At 36.6% G+C, this 17,758-nt stretch overlaps 1 protein-coding gene across 1 annotated transcript in view; it reads right to left on the bottom strand.

Moving 5' to 3' along the window:
* Positions 1–17,758, bottom strand: part of CCDC73 (coiled-coil domain containing 73) — a 154,785-nt gene that overhangs the window by 85,803 nt on the left and 51,224 nt on the right. Inside the window, exons 4-6 of the mRNA XM_043908843.1 lie at positions 15,707–15,778; positions 2,066–2,137; positions 157–192 (exon numbers count right to left, since the gene is read on the bottom strand). Of these exons, the coding sequence (XP_043764778.1) occupies positions 157–192; positions 2,066–2,137; positions 15,707–15,778 (180 nt within the window). The remainder of the gene's footprint in view (positions 1–156; positions 193–2,065; positions 2,138–15,706; positions 15,779–17,758) is intronic.

A 17,758-nucleotide genomic window follows, 5' to 3' on the forward strand; every position in this document is an offset into this window, starting at 1 on the left:
AAGTAACAGGATTCCCTTAAATCCTTCCTGTTTCTAAGATTTTAGGAAATTAATAGTCTCCATTGTTTATTACCGATGCATCTTTCCATTATAGTGAACAATTGATCATTAAAAGCATTTAACTATGTTTCAAATTATTAAAAAATTAATAAATACCTTTTCTTCTTCCAAGGCACACACCTTCATTTGCAACTGAAAAAGAATTTTAAAAATCAAAATACAGGTAAATGAAATGTTACCAGTGATTTACACCGGTCAATGAGACTATGTGTGTGCTAAGTCGCTTCAGTGGTATCCAACTCTTTGCGACCCTATGGTCTGCAGCCTGCCAGGCTCCTCTGTCCACGGGATTATCCAGGCAAGAATACTGGAGTGGGTTGCCATGCCCTCCTCCAGGGGATATTCCTGACCTAAGAATTGGACCTGTGTCTCTTATGTCTCCTGCATCAGGAGCAGGTTCTTCACCACTAGTGCCACCTGGGAAGCCCAGTGAGACTACAGAAATGTCTATATTGTTTGAATTTAGTATAATGTGATTATGTTTTTACACTGAGAAAATAAATAATAAAAATATAAAATGGGGGGAAAAGGCAGTCACCAAAGTAAATGAACAATTTAATCTTATGATCAGAGTATCAATCATCCTTGAACGTTTTTCCCCCCCCAGTTTCTTACATGTTTCAGTATGTTACATCTACTCATAAACAATAACATATAACATCTTCTAAAAGCACACTTTATGAAATTGATATAGTTTATATTTGCACTGACAGTATTTTCTGAAATTTTTTAAAAATGCATGTGTCAGTCTAATAAATAATGACATTTTAAAACAGGAAAACTAAAGTGAACTTGCCAAAGAAAACTAATTAAATATTCCAAGCAACACAAGGATACTAGGCAAAGTTGTTAAGAAATAAAACTTCTTTGGCATTTCTCCATCTCATTTTCCATATTCCTCACCTACATTCAAAAATCTCTTCTTTTAAAAAAAAAAGAAGAAACAAATATTTTTTAAAGGAAAAAGAAAAAATAAAAGAATGCAATAGCACTTTCTCCTCTAACCTCTGATACCTAGATTTCTTTCTTGCCCAGAGTCCCTTGTGGTGACAGACTTAGACTTGTTCTCCCCTAAGGAATACTATGCTGTAGAGTTGGTTTCTGCTTCCTTACCCTTCAATTAAAACTCCCATAACTTACGTAAAGCTAATTTCAGACTACAAGGAAGAAGTTTACCATCTGCTCAAACAAATCCAAGCCACAGTGTAAATTATCCATAACCTTAACCCACTAGTAATTTACGTTATATAGGTTTATTTCTTTTTATGCATTTCTTTCTAAACACACACACTTGTATGGCGATAAAAACAAAAAGAGGGAAGGAAAAAGGAAGAAAAAATGGTGATGTTGGCATGGCTATAGGAAAAGCACTTTCAGAGTATATTTTCCTTAGGCACATTTCTTACACTTATATTTTATAACTAGGTACTGAAGAGAAATTTGAGACAGAAAAGAAGAGCTATACAATTTAGAATTCAAAATAATGGAAGGGGTTGTTTTTCATTTCTTTAAAATATTTTTCCTTTATTTTTTCTATTTTTCTACTGATTTTTCCTTTATTTGCTGATACTTGAAATTTATAGAGGTGAATGATAATCATATCTCCTCATCCTTTATATCTCCCTACTTGCATCTCAGCTTTTCACCAGTGTTATAATTCTTGCTTGGGTAAAGGAATAAGGTGAAAATGTAAGCTACTGGATATGCTGATTAAAGAAAGAGGGGAGAAGGCAAAGAAAGAGCAAGAATACACATTCACTTACATAGTTTATTTAGGACAAATGAAAACACCTTTCCAAGAAAATAACTTTCTCCTTAATTAAGTCATTCTACTACATTACAGTATTATCAGTTGTGATTCAAAATAACCTTGTTCATCTCCTGCTTCCAATAACACACTTTCTGTCTTCAGTGACTATGAAGAACAACATGTCATAATATTCATGAGAAGTGGGAAAAGTGCAATATTTAAAACTGTAGTGTTTTTCTATCCTTAAGAAATTACCTGCTTTTTAAGAACTGCCATGGCTTCTTGGTGTTGCTTTGCTAATGTTTCCCTTTGATTCTGAAGAGTTTCCTATTTTAAAAATTATGAAAAGTTAAAACATAAATTACAGCAACTCAGTTTTAAATTTGTATTGGATTCACAAATAAAACATCTTCATTGTACATATTATTTTAGGCTCTTAAGATGCAACTTATGACAATTTTATGATTTTTTAACTGTCATGAACTCAGCATACAATAATTTTGCTTCCAGTTGCTTCTTCATGATAAAACATATTGCTTTTTAAAATTTTAAACTCTGAATATAGCTCACTATAAAGTTTTCTTCAAGAAAATATCATCAAAATTATTAAGATTAACAGTCCAATACACAAGTAGACTAGTTTTAAGAGTTTAAAAAAAAAACAATTTTATTACCTAAGCACAAGTGTTTATATGGTAACCTATGATTCTTTAAACTCACTGAAATAATTTTTTACAAAATCAGAAGTACCATAGGGCATGTAAAAAAAAATTTATATACACAATTCTATTTCTTTACTCTCTACCTTTTTTTAGTTGAAGTTGTGTCTTGTCCTTTAGATTCAAGATGAATTTTTCTTCTACCTTTATCAAATAATTCTTATAATTTAAAAAATTAGCTCTAAAACTGACAACCACTTTCAAATGTTTCTTTTATTTTATTCCATAGTCCTACATATACATTGATTTATCAATTAAAAAAAATTTTTTTAATGATCTACTGATCTATTATGATAGTTGGGAATTTGGCTTTCTTGTACAACCATAATCCTACATGTCCTCCCTCTATTCTTCCAACAGAGTTATATAAAAAATGTGACAAATATTAATAGTATTTATACTTTTGTAACTATGCAATTTTTATTCAGTGCTAAGCCACATGGTATATCATAGTTACATTTCTACTCTCATACAACTTTTATTTTTTCTGAAGCTAGCAATTCCTTTAAAATATTTTAATTCTCATAACTAATTTTAAAAAATAATATGCCATTTCCAAGGTCTGTATCAATTGGTTCAGCTGCAAAAAATAGAAAAGGCAAAGTAAGAAGATCCAAAGAATGACTTAAGAAATCCCAAACTGCATAGGAAATCAGACATTAAAAATTTTTTTTGGCCAAACCATGTGGCTTGGAGGATCCTAGTTCCCTGACCAGGGATTCAACCTGGGCCCCAGCAGTGAAAGCATCAAGTCCTAACCACTGGACCACGAGGGAATTACCCCAAAATCAGGCATCTAGAAAACCTGTAGATATTGGACAAAATTTTTCAGAGGCTACTGCCCAGTTTATTAGACTCTAATCTACTGCTGCAACAAGGAAAGAATGAATTTATAGGAAATGTCAGGGAGGAGAAGATTATGAAGTAGGTGTGAACTCCAGCTTTCTCCCCACTTTTTGTGAACAGCTGTAAATCTAGAAATAGGAGATTTCCATGTGCATGCTCAGTTGCTAAGTCATGCCTGACTGTGACCCCTTGGACTACAGCCCAAAAAGCTCCTCTGTCTATGTGATTTCTCAAGCAAGAATACTGGAGTGGATTGCTATTTCCTTCTCCAGGATCTTTTTGACCCAGGGATTGAACCTGCATCTACTGTTAGGCAGGCAAATTCTTTATCACTGAGCCACCTAAGAAGCCCAATCATACCCATATTGGTGTTAAAACACTACTGTTCACCATTCAAGAACCCAAAGGGTGAACATTTGTTCAAGACCTTAAGACCATAAATAAATAACCACTTCCCCAACTCATGATAGCACTGAGCCCAAATACTATTTTACCTTCAGGGCCTCCTGAATCTATATATTTTACTACTATATATTTGTGTGTTCTGCTTTCTGTTGTGTACCCTTAGATCAAGATAGTTTCACCTGTTTGTTTTGTCCTGGAAGAGTCAGCAATTTACCTAAACAGTTATGCTTCAGGGGTTTATTGAGGAATTTAGGACCTTAAATCTCCCTGTAACTCTACACTTATTCAATATGTAGGCAAGTTTTTGCTACGATCTAAAGATAAAAAGAGCTCTAAGACTAACTCCATTCATCTATTTACTGTTTAAGCTCATAAAGGACATGAAAATAAAAAAAAAAAAAAAACACTTTAGTATTTTGTAAGAATAAAGTACATTATTTAGGGTATAATTTACCCCAAGAGGGGTAAATCTATCATTCCTGACAAATTATGAGCCATTCAGTAATTTCTAAGACTGCTTACTAAGAGAATATTAGGAAGTTGTCTAGATTTCACTGACTACTACAGATATTGGATCATTTAAGTCCTCAATAAAGGAACTTTTCCCTTAGGAACTTAAACAAAAACAAGAATATTGTCATTTAAAAATAACTTTTCAACAGCCCCCCCACACACATACCTGCAGTTAGAGCCCTCCAAATTGTCATAAAGCTTTCTCTCTATTTGCATCTGAGCAAATTCAGATAAGTCCTTAATACTCTAACAGAAAACTACAAGTATCGGCAGGGCCCAACTGCTTACTACAATCTTCCCCTTTACCCACTGGCAAAATCCTACTCCTTACTTAAGGATAGTATTAGCAGCAGCCAAACTAGCAGAAGCTTCTACTGACTTGTTTAAGGACCTTGTTTAAATTTGATAGTTCTATATGCTGAACAAGCCTGGACACTCACTAAAAACACATTTCTCAGCAAGCAGGCTTACTTCCTATAAATTTTTTATTACTTTCTCCCTCATAAATTTCAACTCAGTGCTATCCTTTAAAGATTGCTACCCTTTTTCTAACTACCCAAAGAAGAGGAATTTCACGAGATCTAGCCTCTGTTCAAACAATCACTATGCCTCAAATGGATTTATTAAAAACTCCTAGAAAATCTGGGTTTAATATTGCATGCTTAGTCATTCAGTCATGTCTGACTCTGCGACCCCATAGACTGTAGTCTGCCAGGCTTCTCTGTTCATGGGGATTCTCCAGGCAAGAATACTGGAGTGGGTTGCCATGCCTTCCTCCAGGGGATCTTCCCAACCCAGGGACTGAACCCAGGTCTTATTTGTTGATATATCATTTTCTGAAACTGAAATGGGAACCATCAGGTAAGATATACTGTAAGAGTCTCAACTGACCCCTAAAACAAGACTCTATCAGAGGTAAAACCAGCTCAGATGACAGTACTTACCCACTCAGCAGAGTTTGCCAAGTGTCAAGAGATAACAGAGTTAACATAAAACTATCAATAATATCAAGGTTATCTGAAATAGTATCTGGAGTATTCCATGATTTTGTAATACCGTAAAAACAATGAGAGTTTCTAACCGCAGTAGGATTACCAATTAAAATGAACAACAGTTATTAAGTACTCTAATGCTTCCTAAAGAAGTGGCTATCATGAAACCACACTATACAGGATAATAAAGCCTAAAGGAAATATCCCAGTTTATCTTTATGACACACAGGCAGCCCTCAGTTAGCTCCTGGCCCAAAGATACTCTAAAAAGCTAAATTTTCCTGGAGATAAAAACAGCAGCAACAACAAACAATGCTATTCTGGAATGCCCACAACTGGCTCCAGAGTCTGAAAAGAATACATGGTTGTAAAATACAAGAGAATCCCTGACACTTTCCGGACAGACACTTGGTGGCACCAGAGAACCTCAATGGAACTCTGCAAACATTTACAAGAAATTACCCATCGGGAACATTAGCATTGGTGGGGTAATTTTAATAAGATTTTTGAGGACGTCTCTGGTGCAAATCTTATGTCTCCCTCACAATCCTAGTAAAATTGTTATCCTTCTAAACCCAAGCTTCAGGACCCCCCACTGAACGTGTCCAAATGGATTTCCTAAAATCAACACTTGCAAAGGATTCTGAATGTGTTCTGATCATTGCTTACTACTTTTCTGGATGGATTGAAATTTTTCTTGAGAGAGAGCTATAATTATGATAGTGGGGAAAAATTATTTGATTTTGTGCTCCCAATATGAGTATTTCCAGTAACAGAGGCACTTTCTACCAGACCTGTGATTAGGGAATCTTGCAAAGTCTTGTCATTTATTTGGATATTTCATTGTCCCAATCATTTCCAATCTTGAGGGAAAGTAGAAAGTTAATGGCACCTTAAATCTGACATTCTTGAACTGCCGTGACCAAGAAGGTTATGTCTAACGCTCAAGACCATTAAGTCCACACTCTCCTACACTCACTGGCTTTCACCACACACATCTGTTACAGCTTACCACATGAAACTGGCTACTGATACCCCAACCTTGGACATTTTCTTACTTTGGATAAATGAGCAAAGTATTATACTCCAAGGACTCAGGAAATATACTGCATAGTCTTATCACCATCTCATGTAAATTGCCTTTCCTCATTATCTAAAATGCAGATAAAAGCTGAGAGAATTCATTACCATTAGACCTGCCCTGCAAGAAATGATAAAAGGTTGAAATGAAAGGACACAAAAGAGTCCATATGAAGAAATAAAAATCTTTATTTCCATATGTAGAAAAAAAAGTCTTTATTTCCATATGAAGAAATAAAATCTCAATAAAGGTAAATAAATGAGAAATTTATAAAAGCTTGTATTACTCTAACAATTTTTTTGTTTGTTTGTTTCTACGTGATTTAAGAAACTAATACTTAAAAAATTGTTAGACTAAAAGCTAGTATTACTGTAACTTTCATTTGTAACTCCACATTTGTTTTCTATGCAATTCAGAGACTAAGGAATTCCCTGGTGGTCCAGTGGTCCATGCTCCCAACGCAAGGGGCCTGGGTTCAATCTCTAGTCAGGGAACTAGATCCTGCCTGCTGCAACTAAAGATCCTGCAAGCTGTAATGAAGATCCCATATGTGGCAACAAAGATCTTATGCGTCGCAACTAAGATCCAGTGCAGCCAAATAAATAAATAAATATTGTTAAAAATCTATGAAGTTGCTATTATTATAAAAAAATTCAGAGATTAATACATATTTAAAACTACTAGTTTATTCTCTTGAGCACACAATATATAAAGATATAATTTTGTAATATCAACAACTGAAAGGGGTGTCGATAGAACTATAAAGGAATAGAGTATTTAATATGTTATTGACCTGATACACATTCAAATTAGAGTGCTATAATAATAGATGCTAACTGTAATCCCTATGGTAACCAAAAAAGAAATAGCTAGAGAATATACACAAAAGGAAATGAGAAAGGAATTCAAACATCTCACCATAAAAAATCAACTAAACACAAAAGATGATGGTAATCAGGAAATGAGGGACAAAAATCTATCAGATACATGTAAAACAGATAGCAAAATGATAGAATTTTGCTTATCCTTATCAGTAATTACATTTAAAGTCTTTCATCAAAAGACAAACACTGGAAGAATGCATAGAAAATGTGATCCAACTTTATGCTATCTACAAGAGACTAACTTTAGATCTAAAGACACAAATATGTTAAAATTAAAAAGTGGAAAAAGATACCATCAAAATAACCAACCAAACAAACAAACAAACAGAAAAGTGGACTTTAAATTTTAAAAAGTTACAATAGACATAGAAAGACATTATATATTCATAAAACACTCAATAAAGAAAAAGATAACAATCATAAACATTTATGAACCAAATGACAGACCATCAAAATATATGAAGCAAAAATGGACAGAATTGAGGTGATAAAATAGTTCTACAATAACAGTTGAAGACTTCAACACCTCATTCTCAAAAACAGAATAACCAGACAGAAGATAACCAAGGAAATAGAGGAGACTGGAATAACACAGTAAACAACTTAGATCTAATAGATTAAATAGAACATTCTACCCCAAAACAAAATATACATTCTTCTCAAGTGCACATTGGGCATTTTTCCAGGACAGACCATATGCTAGGCAATTAAGCTGCAATAGATTTTGATTGCATTCAAAGTATCCTTTCTGATCACAGTGGGAAGAAGTTAGAAATAAGTAACAGGAGGAAAACTAGAAAACCCATGTATTTGTGGAAATTAAACAACAAATTCTTAAAGAACTGTGATTAAAGAAATCACAAGGAAAATTAGAAAATAAAGAAGGACAAATGAAAACAAATACAACATACCAAAACTGATGGGATGCAGCAAAAAAACATGCTAATGGGGACATTTATAACTATAAATGCTTACATTAAAAATGAGAAAGATCTCAAATCAACAACCTAACTTTACACTTGATAAACAGAAGAACAAACTAAACCCAAAGTTAGCCAGAGAAAGAATATAATGAAGATCAGAGCAGAGATAAATAAAATAGAGAATAGAAAAACAATAGCGAGGGCTTCCCTGGTGGCTCAGTGGTAAAAAACAGCCTGCCAATGTGGGAGACACAGGTTCGAGGCATGGGTTTAATCCCTAATCTGGAAAAATTCCACAGGCCGTGGAGGAACTAACCCCATGCACCACAGCTACTAACCCTGTGCTCTAGAGTCTGTGAGCTGCAACTACTGAAGCCCACGCACCCTAGAGCCCACACTCCACAACAACAGAATCCACTGCAGTGAGACTCTCTGCACCACAACGAGAGGGTAGCCCCTGCTCTCCACAACTTGACAAAAGCCCACGCAGAAACAAAGACCCAACACAGCCAAAAATAAATTTTAAAATTTCAGAAAAGAAAAATAGAGAAAATCAGTGAAATTAAAATTTAGTTCTTTGAAAAGTTAACAAAACTGACAAACCTTTACCTAGATGGACTAGGCTTCCCCGGTGACTATACGGTAAAGAATCTGCCTGCATGAGGCAGACCTGGGTTTGATCCCTGGAATGGGAAGATCCCCTGGAGGAGGGCATGGCAACTTACTCCAGTATTCTTGCCTGGTGAATCCCCATGGACAGAGGAGCCTGGAGGGCCTCAGTAAGAGTCAAGCATGACTGAGCGACTAAACACAGGACAGATGGACTAAGAAAAAAAGAAAAGGCTCAAAGTTTGAAAGTGCTCAAATTTAAAAAATGCAAGTGGGGACATTACTACTGATTCTGAAGAAATAATAAGTATTATAAGAGTACTTTGGACTGCAAGGAGATCCAACCAGTCCATCCTAAAGGAGATCAGTCCTGGGTATTCACTGGGAGGACTGATGTTGAAGCTGAAACTCCAATACTTTGGCCACCTGATGCGAAGAACTGACTCATTTGAAAAGACCCTGATGCTGGGAATGATTGAAGGCAGAAGGAGAAGGGGACAACAGAGGATGAGATGGTTGGACGGCATCATCGACTCAACGCACATGAGTTTGGGTAAACTGTGGGAGTTGGTGATAGAAGGGAGGCCTGCGGGTTGTGGTTCATAGGGTCGCAAAGAGTCGGACATGACTGAGCGACTGAACTGAACTGAACCAATAAGAGTACTATGAACAACAACAAAAAAAAGAGTACTATGAACAATTATATGCCAACAAATTGGGTAGCCGAGATGAAATGCAGAATTCCTAGAAATGCAAAACCTACCAAATAACAAAGAAGCAGAAAAATTTAATTGACCTATAACTATTAGGACTTCCCTGACACTTACAGACAGTAAAGTGTCTGCCTACCATGCGGGAGTTGTGGGTTCAACCCCGGGTCAGGAAGATCTCCTGGAGAAGGAAATGGCAACCCACTCCAGTATTCTTGCCTAGAAAACCCCATGGACGGAGGAGCCTGGGAGGCTACAGTCCATGGGGTCGCAAAGAGTCAGACACGACTAAGTGACTTCACTTTAGCTTTAGCTTATAACTATTAAGGAGATTGAATCTGTAATACAAAAAACTCCCAACACAGAAAAGCCCTGAGCCTGATCAAACATTTAAAGAAGAATTAACAGCAACCCTCCTCAAACTTTTCCAAAGAGTTGAAAAGGAACGAACACTTCCTAACTCATGCTTTTAAGCCAATAATACCTTGATACCAAAGCCAGATGAAAAAACATATCAGAAAAAGAATACTATAGACCAATACCCCTAAAGAACAGTGATGCAACATTTCTCAAAAAAACAAAACAAAAACAAAAACACTAGCCAACTGAATTCAAAAGTATATTAAAAGGATCATACACCATGATCAAGTAGGATTTACCCTTGGGATAAGAGAAGAGTCCAACAGACAAAAAGTCAATCAATGCAATAAACCACATTAACACAATGAAGGGGGAGGAAGGCACACAATCATCTCAACTTATGAAATAAAAAGGAAATCACAAAATTCAATACCCTTTCATGATTTAAAAAAAAAAACTCAAAAAACTAGGAAAAGAAGGAAACTACCTCAACATAAAAAAAGCCATATTTGAAAACCCCACATGAACATAATACTCAATGGTAAAGGACTGAAAGCTCTTCCTCTAAGGTTAGGAAGAAAGCAAGGATGCCCACTTTTACAGCTTCTACTCAACACAGTATTGGAAGCCTTAGTCAAAGCAATGAGGCAAGAAAAAGAAATCCAGTTTGGAAAAGAAAATGTAGAATTATCTGTCTGCAGGTCTTATATGTACAAAACCCTAAAGACGCCACCAAAAAATTGAATAAATGAATTTAGCAAAGTAGTAAGATACAGTCACACCAAAATCAGTTGCATGTTCAATACAATGAACAACCCAAAAATGAAATTAAGAAAACAGTTACATTTACAGTAGCACTAACAAGAATAAAATACATAGAAATTAACTCCACCAAGGAGATAAAAGACCTGTATAATGAAAACTACAAAACAGTGCCAAAAGAAATTAAATTAAATAAAACATAAAAAATGTAAACACATCCTTTGTGCTGGGATTGGAAAGCTTCATGTTAGTAAGATGTCAATACTATTCAAAGTTTTCCATAGATTCAATGTAATCTCTATCAGAATTCCAATTATATTTTTCCAGGAATAGAAAAACTCATCCTAAAATTCAAATGGAAACTCAAGGAACCCCAAACAGTCAAATAATCTTGAAAAAGAAGAAAAAAGCTCGGGGATTCACATGTCCTGATTTCAAAACTTACGGGAAAGCTCTAGGAATCAAAACTGTGTAGTAATGGCATAAAGAAAGACACATGGACCAACGGAACAAAATAAAGAGCCCAGAAATAAGCCTTCTCACATAGTCAAATATTTTTGACAAGGGTGCCAAGATCATTCAATGGGGAAAGAACAGTCTTTCCAACCAAAGGTTCTAGAAAAACTGGATACACACATGCAAAAGAATGAAGCTAAACCCTTATCTAACACCATATACAAATATGAACTCAACTAAAACACCCAAGTAACCTGTTAATAAAGCAAAACCATGTTTATTAGAATTCACTGCAGTAACTGAGGACACTACCTTGACAGAGTCTTCAGTTCAGTTCAGTCGCTCAGTCGTGTCCGACTCTTTGTGACCCCATGGATTGTAGCATGCCAGACCTCCCCGTCCATCACCAACTCCCAGAATTTACTCAAACTCATGTCCATTGAGTCAGTGATGCCATCCAACGATCTCATCCTCTGTCGTCACCTTCTCCTCCTGCCCTCAATCTTTCCCAGCATCGGGGTCTTTTCAAATGAGTCAGCTCTTCGCATCAGGTGGCTAAATTATTGTAGTTTCAGCTTCAACATCAGTCCTTCCAATGAACAACCAGGACTGATCTCCTTTAGGATGGACTGGTTGGATCTCCTTGCAGTCCAAGGGACTCTCAAGAGTCTTCTCCAACTCCACAGCTCAAAAGCATCAATTCTTCAGCGCTCAGCTTTGTTTATAGTCCAACTCTCACATCCATACGCAACTACTGAAAAAACCATAGCCTTGACTAGACAGACCTTTGTTGGCAAAGTAATGTCTCTGCTTTTTAATATGCTGTCGAGGTTGGTCATAACTTTTCTGCCAAGGAGTAAGCGTCTTTTAATTTCATGGCTGCAATCACCATCTGCAGTGATTTTGGAGCCCAAAAAAAACAAAGTCAACCACTGTTTCCCCATCTATTTGCCATGAAGTGATGGGACCAGATGCCATGATCTTAGTTTTCTGAATGTTGAGCTTTAAGCCAACTTTTTCACTCTCCTCTTTCACTTTCATCAAGAGGCTCTTTAGTTCTTCTTCGCTTTCTGCCATAAGGGTGGTGTCATCTGCATATCTGAGGTTATTGATATTTCTGCCTGCAATCTTGATTTCAATTGTGCTTCATCCAGCCCAGCATTTCTCATGATATACTCTGCATATAAGTTAAATAAGCAGGGTGACAATATATAGCCTTGACGTACTCCTCTTCCTATTTGGAACCAGTCTGCTGTTCTACGTCCAGTTCTAACTATTGCTTCCTGACCTGCATACAGGTTTCTCAAGAGGCAGGTCAGGTGGTCTGGTATTCCCATCCCTTTCAGAATGTTCCACAGTTTATTGTGATCCACACAGTCAAAGGCTTTGGCATAGTGAATAAAGCAGAAGATGTTTTTCTGGAACTCTTGCTTTTTCGATGATCCAACAGATGTTGGCAATTTGATCTCTGGTTCCTCTTGCCTTTTCTAAATCCAGCTTGAACATCTGGAAGTTCATGGTTCATGTATTGCTGAAGCCTGGCTTGGAGAATGTTGAGCATTACTTTACTAGCGTGTGAGATGAGTGCAATTGTGTGGTAGTTTAAGCATTTTTTGGGATTGGAATGAAAACTGACCTTTTCCAGTCCTGTGGCCACTGCTGAATTTTCCAAATTTGCTGGCATATTGAATGCAGCACTTTCACAGCAGCATCTTTTAGGATTTGAAATAGCTCAACTGGAATTCCATCACCTCCACTAGCTTTGTTCATAGTCATGCTTCCTAAGGTCCACTTGATTTCACATTCCAGGATGTCTGGCTCTAGGAGAGTGATCACACCATCGTGATTATCTGGGTCGTGAAGATCTTTTTTGTACAGTTCTTCTGTGTATTCTTGCCACCTCTTCTTAATATCTTCTGCTTCTGGTAGTTCCATACCATTTCTGTCCTTTATTGAGCTCATCTTTGCATGAAATGTTCCCTTGGTACCTCTGATTTTCTTGAAGAGAGCTCTAGTCTTTCCCATTCTATTGTTTTCCTCTATTTATTTGCACTGACCGCTGAGGAAGGCTTTCTTATCTCTCCTTGCTATTCTTTGGAACTCTGCATTCAGATGGGTATATGTTTCCTTTTCTCCTTTGCTTTTCACTTCTCTTTTCACAGTTATTTGTAAGGCCTCCTCAGACAGCCATTTTGCTTTTTTGCATTTCTTTTTCTTGGGGATGGTCTTGATCCCTGTCTCCTGGACAATATCATGAACCTCCATCCATAGTTCATCAGGCACTCTGTATATCAGATCTAGGCAGAGTCTTAGCAGTATCTCAAAAGGGACAAGTTAAAATTGGGTTATATAAAAAGTAATGGGACCTATGTATTTTGGGAAATTCAATAAGACACTCTTAATTTACATTGGCAATAAGAATATATGAAACTTCTACTTTTCTACAAGTTCATAAAATAAGGAAGAAATCTGGTTTTATTTTGCTTCATATGGTACCCAGTTCTAATAGCATTTCTTAAAAAATCTACTTTTCCCCACAGATTTGAAAAGCCACCTTTCAGTTCAGTTCAGCTCAGTTGTGTCCAGCTCTTTGAGACTCCATGGACTGCAGCATTCCAGGCCTCCCTGTCCATCACCAACTCCCAGAGCTTACTTAAACTCATGTCCATTGAGTCAGTGATGCCAACTAACCATCTCATCCTCTGTCGTCCCCTTCTCCTCCTGACTTCAATCTTTCCCAGCACCAGGGTCTTTTCAAATGAGTCAGTTCTTCGCATCAGGTGGCCAAAGTACTGGAGTTTCAGCTTCAACATCAGTCCTTCCAATGAATATTCAGGACTGATTTCCTTTAGGATGGACTGGTTGGATTTCCTTGCAGTCCAAGGGACTCTCAAGACTCTTCTCCAACACCACTGTTGAAAAGCATCAGTTCTTTGGTGCTCAGCTTTCTTTATAGTCCAACTCTCACATCCATACATGACTACTGGAAAAATCATAGCCTTGACTAGATGGACCTCTGTCAGCAAAGTAATATCTCTGCTTCTTAATATGCTGTCTAGGTTGGTCATAACTTTTCTTCCAAGGAGCAAACGTCTTTTAATTTCATGGCTGCAGTCACCATCTGCAGTGATTTTGGAGCTGAAGAAAATAAAGTCTGTCACTGTTCCCATTGTTTCCCCATCTATTTGCCATGAAATGATGGGACCGGATGCCATGATCTTAGTTTTCTGAATGTTGCATTTTAAGCCAACTTTTTCACTCTCCTCTTTCACTTTCATCAAGAGGCTCTTTAGTTCTTCTTTGCTTTATGCTATACGGGTGGTGTCATCTGCATATCTGAGGTTATTGATATTTCTCCTGGCAATCTTGATTCCAGCTTGTGCTTCATCCAGTACAGCATTTCTCATGATGTACTCTGCATATAAGTTAAATAAGCAGGGTGACAATATATAGCCTTGACGTACTCCTTTCCCGATCTGGAACCAGTCTGTTGTTCCATGTTTAGCTGTAACTGTTGTTTCCTGACCTGCATACAGATTTCTCAGGAGGCAGATCAGGTGGTCTGGTATTACCATTCACTAATTATTTCATGTATTTGGATCTATTTCTGGACTCTGTTATATTCTATATGTTCATGTGTACTACCAAGCTATTTCAATCACTGCAGCTTTAAAATATGTTTAAGATTCTAGTGTGGCTCTTTCATCCTCTTTCTTTTCAAAACTTTCCCAGCCACTTTTTTCAAGTTTATTTCCACATAAACCTTAGAATCAGCGTAAGTATCCCAAATACACAAGTGGTATTTTAAACTGGACTATATTAAACTTACTGATTAACTTAAGGATTCCGATAACTTTCGACTATTGATGCTCTCTATTCAAAACAAGGTATGACTTTATGTTCTGAAATATGCTTGGAAGTTTAAATTGTATTTGGAATTTACCTGTGTTTTCCTCTCCACAGACAGGTTTCTTTATTTCAGACCTGTCCCTCATGTAACCCAACTCTGGTTTTACTCCCATTTCTACACAACCTTGTCGATCTGTCTGGCCTCAAAATTCCTATCATAGACACATCCTCTGTACTATGTGAATTCTGATTCTGACATGTTGTCTCCAGGATCCTGTTTCAAAACTGCCTAACACTGAGAAGAAGGGCCATCTCGAATAAGCTTTTAGTTTTTAGCTATTAAAAGTACTTTGCTGGAAAGGCAAGAGCAGCACTATTAAAAATGCTTCTATATGGATAAGATAATCAGATTTTTTTTAATATTTGGTTATAATATGTAATAATAGCCTAGGAAAATATGGTACTATTCTGAGGTTTCATTTCTTAAAAAATACTTTGACTCTTCTATAATACACAATATGTTTTTCAGAGATGAAATAATTCACAATAGTTTCCAGAGTTATCCTTTGCTATTTTCTTATTAGAAAGCCTGGGGAAAAAAAATGGTTATTCTGTTTTCTGGAAGCCCAAATGTTATTAACAGTTTTAGTTGTAATTTTCTGGACACTCTCCAAAATGATGCACAATTCTCCAAATATTATACTTTGGAAACTTAAAAATTAGCTTTGTAAGTAAGGATTAAAATACATTTTTAAATAAAATGATAATCAGAGGAGGAAATACTCACCTTTTGCCATTTAAGTTCTTGTGTCTCCATCATAATTTTACCAATTTGCTCCTCATACTGAGTTTCTGCTTCCTACGTCAAAAAGAAGAAAAATGCTAGTAAATGAGGACTTGAAAATTTCCAGTTTTGATTCTAAAGAGAAAGAGATCTAAAGAGATAAAAAAAATGACATACTCCCACTATTACGACAAGAAAAAAAAAGTTAGAAATTTTGCAAGTTAAATAGTTAAATCCATCAGAGAACTGAGGTCCCGTATCAACCAAGTAATCCAAAATCCGGATTGAGACAGGTGACTGCAGGGAGAAAAGAACCATGGCATTTGCTTACCTGGGACATAAGCCACTGAGTACTGATAAGAAAACTCAGCTACAAGTCCTTAATACATTTCTAAAGGCAGAGCATGGGCTGGTGTAAGACGATGAATCTCCTGATGGCTCGAGAAGTAAGGAGGTTAATGCTTTCTGACAGGTTTTTCTTCCGTGAAACCCACCAGGTGCTTACAGAGAAGGAAGGAAAGAATCTGAGAAAACTTTCCCCCTGTGGTACTGGTTGGAGAGGAGAAGAGCAGTCACAAGCCATCTTCCCTAAATCTCCTACAGACCAAAAACTTAATCTGCAGGGGAAAGGACAATCAAAAGCACATCTAAGGACACTAGTGGAAAACCTCTGTAGCTAGGAAAAGGATCAGCCGACAACACTAAAAACTCACTTAGACAAGACTATCTTTCTTATCTCCTCGAAAGAACAAAACCCTCATCTACGGGGGGAAAGGCAATAAAAACTGTAGCATAAGAGCAGTTGTGGAAACCCACTGAAGCTGAGAGAAGGCTAGAAAAATAAAATAACAGTTCTATCACTAGGGCAGGGGAAGGAATACATGCGAGGCCTACCATTAAACACTGAAGAGGGATCAGAATTCTAGTGAAGGCTTCACCTTGAAAATCAGGTTCACCAAAGACTGAGGGCTTAATAGAAATGTCAGAAAATGCTCCTATTCCCTACCTGACACCACCACCCAACTCATTAGGGTCAAGTTAGAAACAGTGAGATATAGCTGGAAGAGCTGTAAAGACAGACCCGCTCTGGGAAGCAGCACAAACAGACCCAAAATCAAGGGAGGAAGTCTATAGTCAACCAGGAAGCAATTATTTAGAAAAACTCTGATTTTGTTTAAAATACTGTAATACTCTTGAATTTGTCCACACAATAAACACAAGTATCACTAGAGAAATCTGAAGCTTCTATTGGAAACTTTGACAGGTAGACTTGCAAGGGGACTGGTTGAGTGTTAAAGGACTGTCACCACACACACACTCGTCACACACACACACACACACACACTCACACACAGCTCTTCAGCAAAGACTGAGAGGTTTTCTTGTTTGTTTTGCTTCCAGGTATTTTAGGCTATCTCTGTCAGACAAAGCACTAGATGATCACTAAGCTAAGAACATGACACACATGACAAAAACTGAAGACTTAAAATTATTTCAGAAAAGTCAGTAAACAAACAATGACAAAAACAAGCAGCAACCTGTAGAGAAGGAGGAATCTTATTTCCAGAGTTGTTACATACTCAAAATGCCCATCTCCATTTCTCAACAAAAAATTACAAGGCATCCAGGTAAACAGAAGAGTGATTAATACACAGGAAAAAAACAAACAAACAATTTAATAGTAACTGTTCCTGAGCAAATGCAGACAATGGACCTAGACAGACTTTAAATCAATAATTTTAAATATCTGCAGAATGCTAAAAGAAACCATGTACAGAAGTTCTATAGCCATTAAAAAGTTAAGGCAATGCTACAAATAAGTTTATGCTCATAAATGTGACAACTTACAGAGACAGACCAATTATTCCAAAACAACAAACTACCAAACCTCAACTAAGGAGATAAACAAAATCTTCAACAGCTCAGTAACCATAAATTAAAAAGAAATTTCTTTCTTAGGAAACAGCTTTTCTTTAAGTGTGAGCATTTAGGCTATGCCATGCATATTAGAAATATTTATTTTTGATACTCTGTACTTAATCAAACCAAGAAACC

Source organism: Cervus elaphus, chromosome 1 (assembly GCF_910594005.1).
Source record: "Cervus elaphus chromosome 1, mCerEla1.1, whole genome shotgun sequence".
NCBI classification, from domain to species: Eukaryota; Metazoa; Chordata; class Mammalia; order Artiodactyla; family Cervidae; genus Cervus; species Cervus elaphus.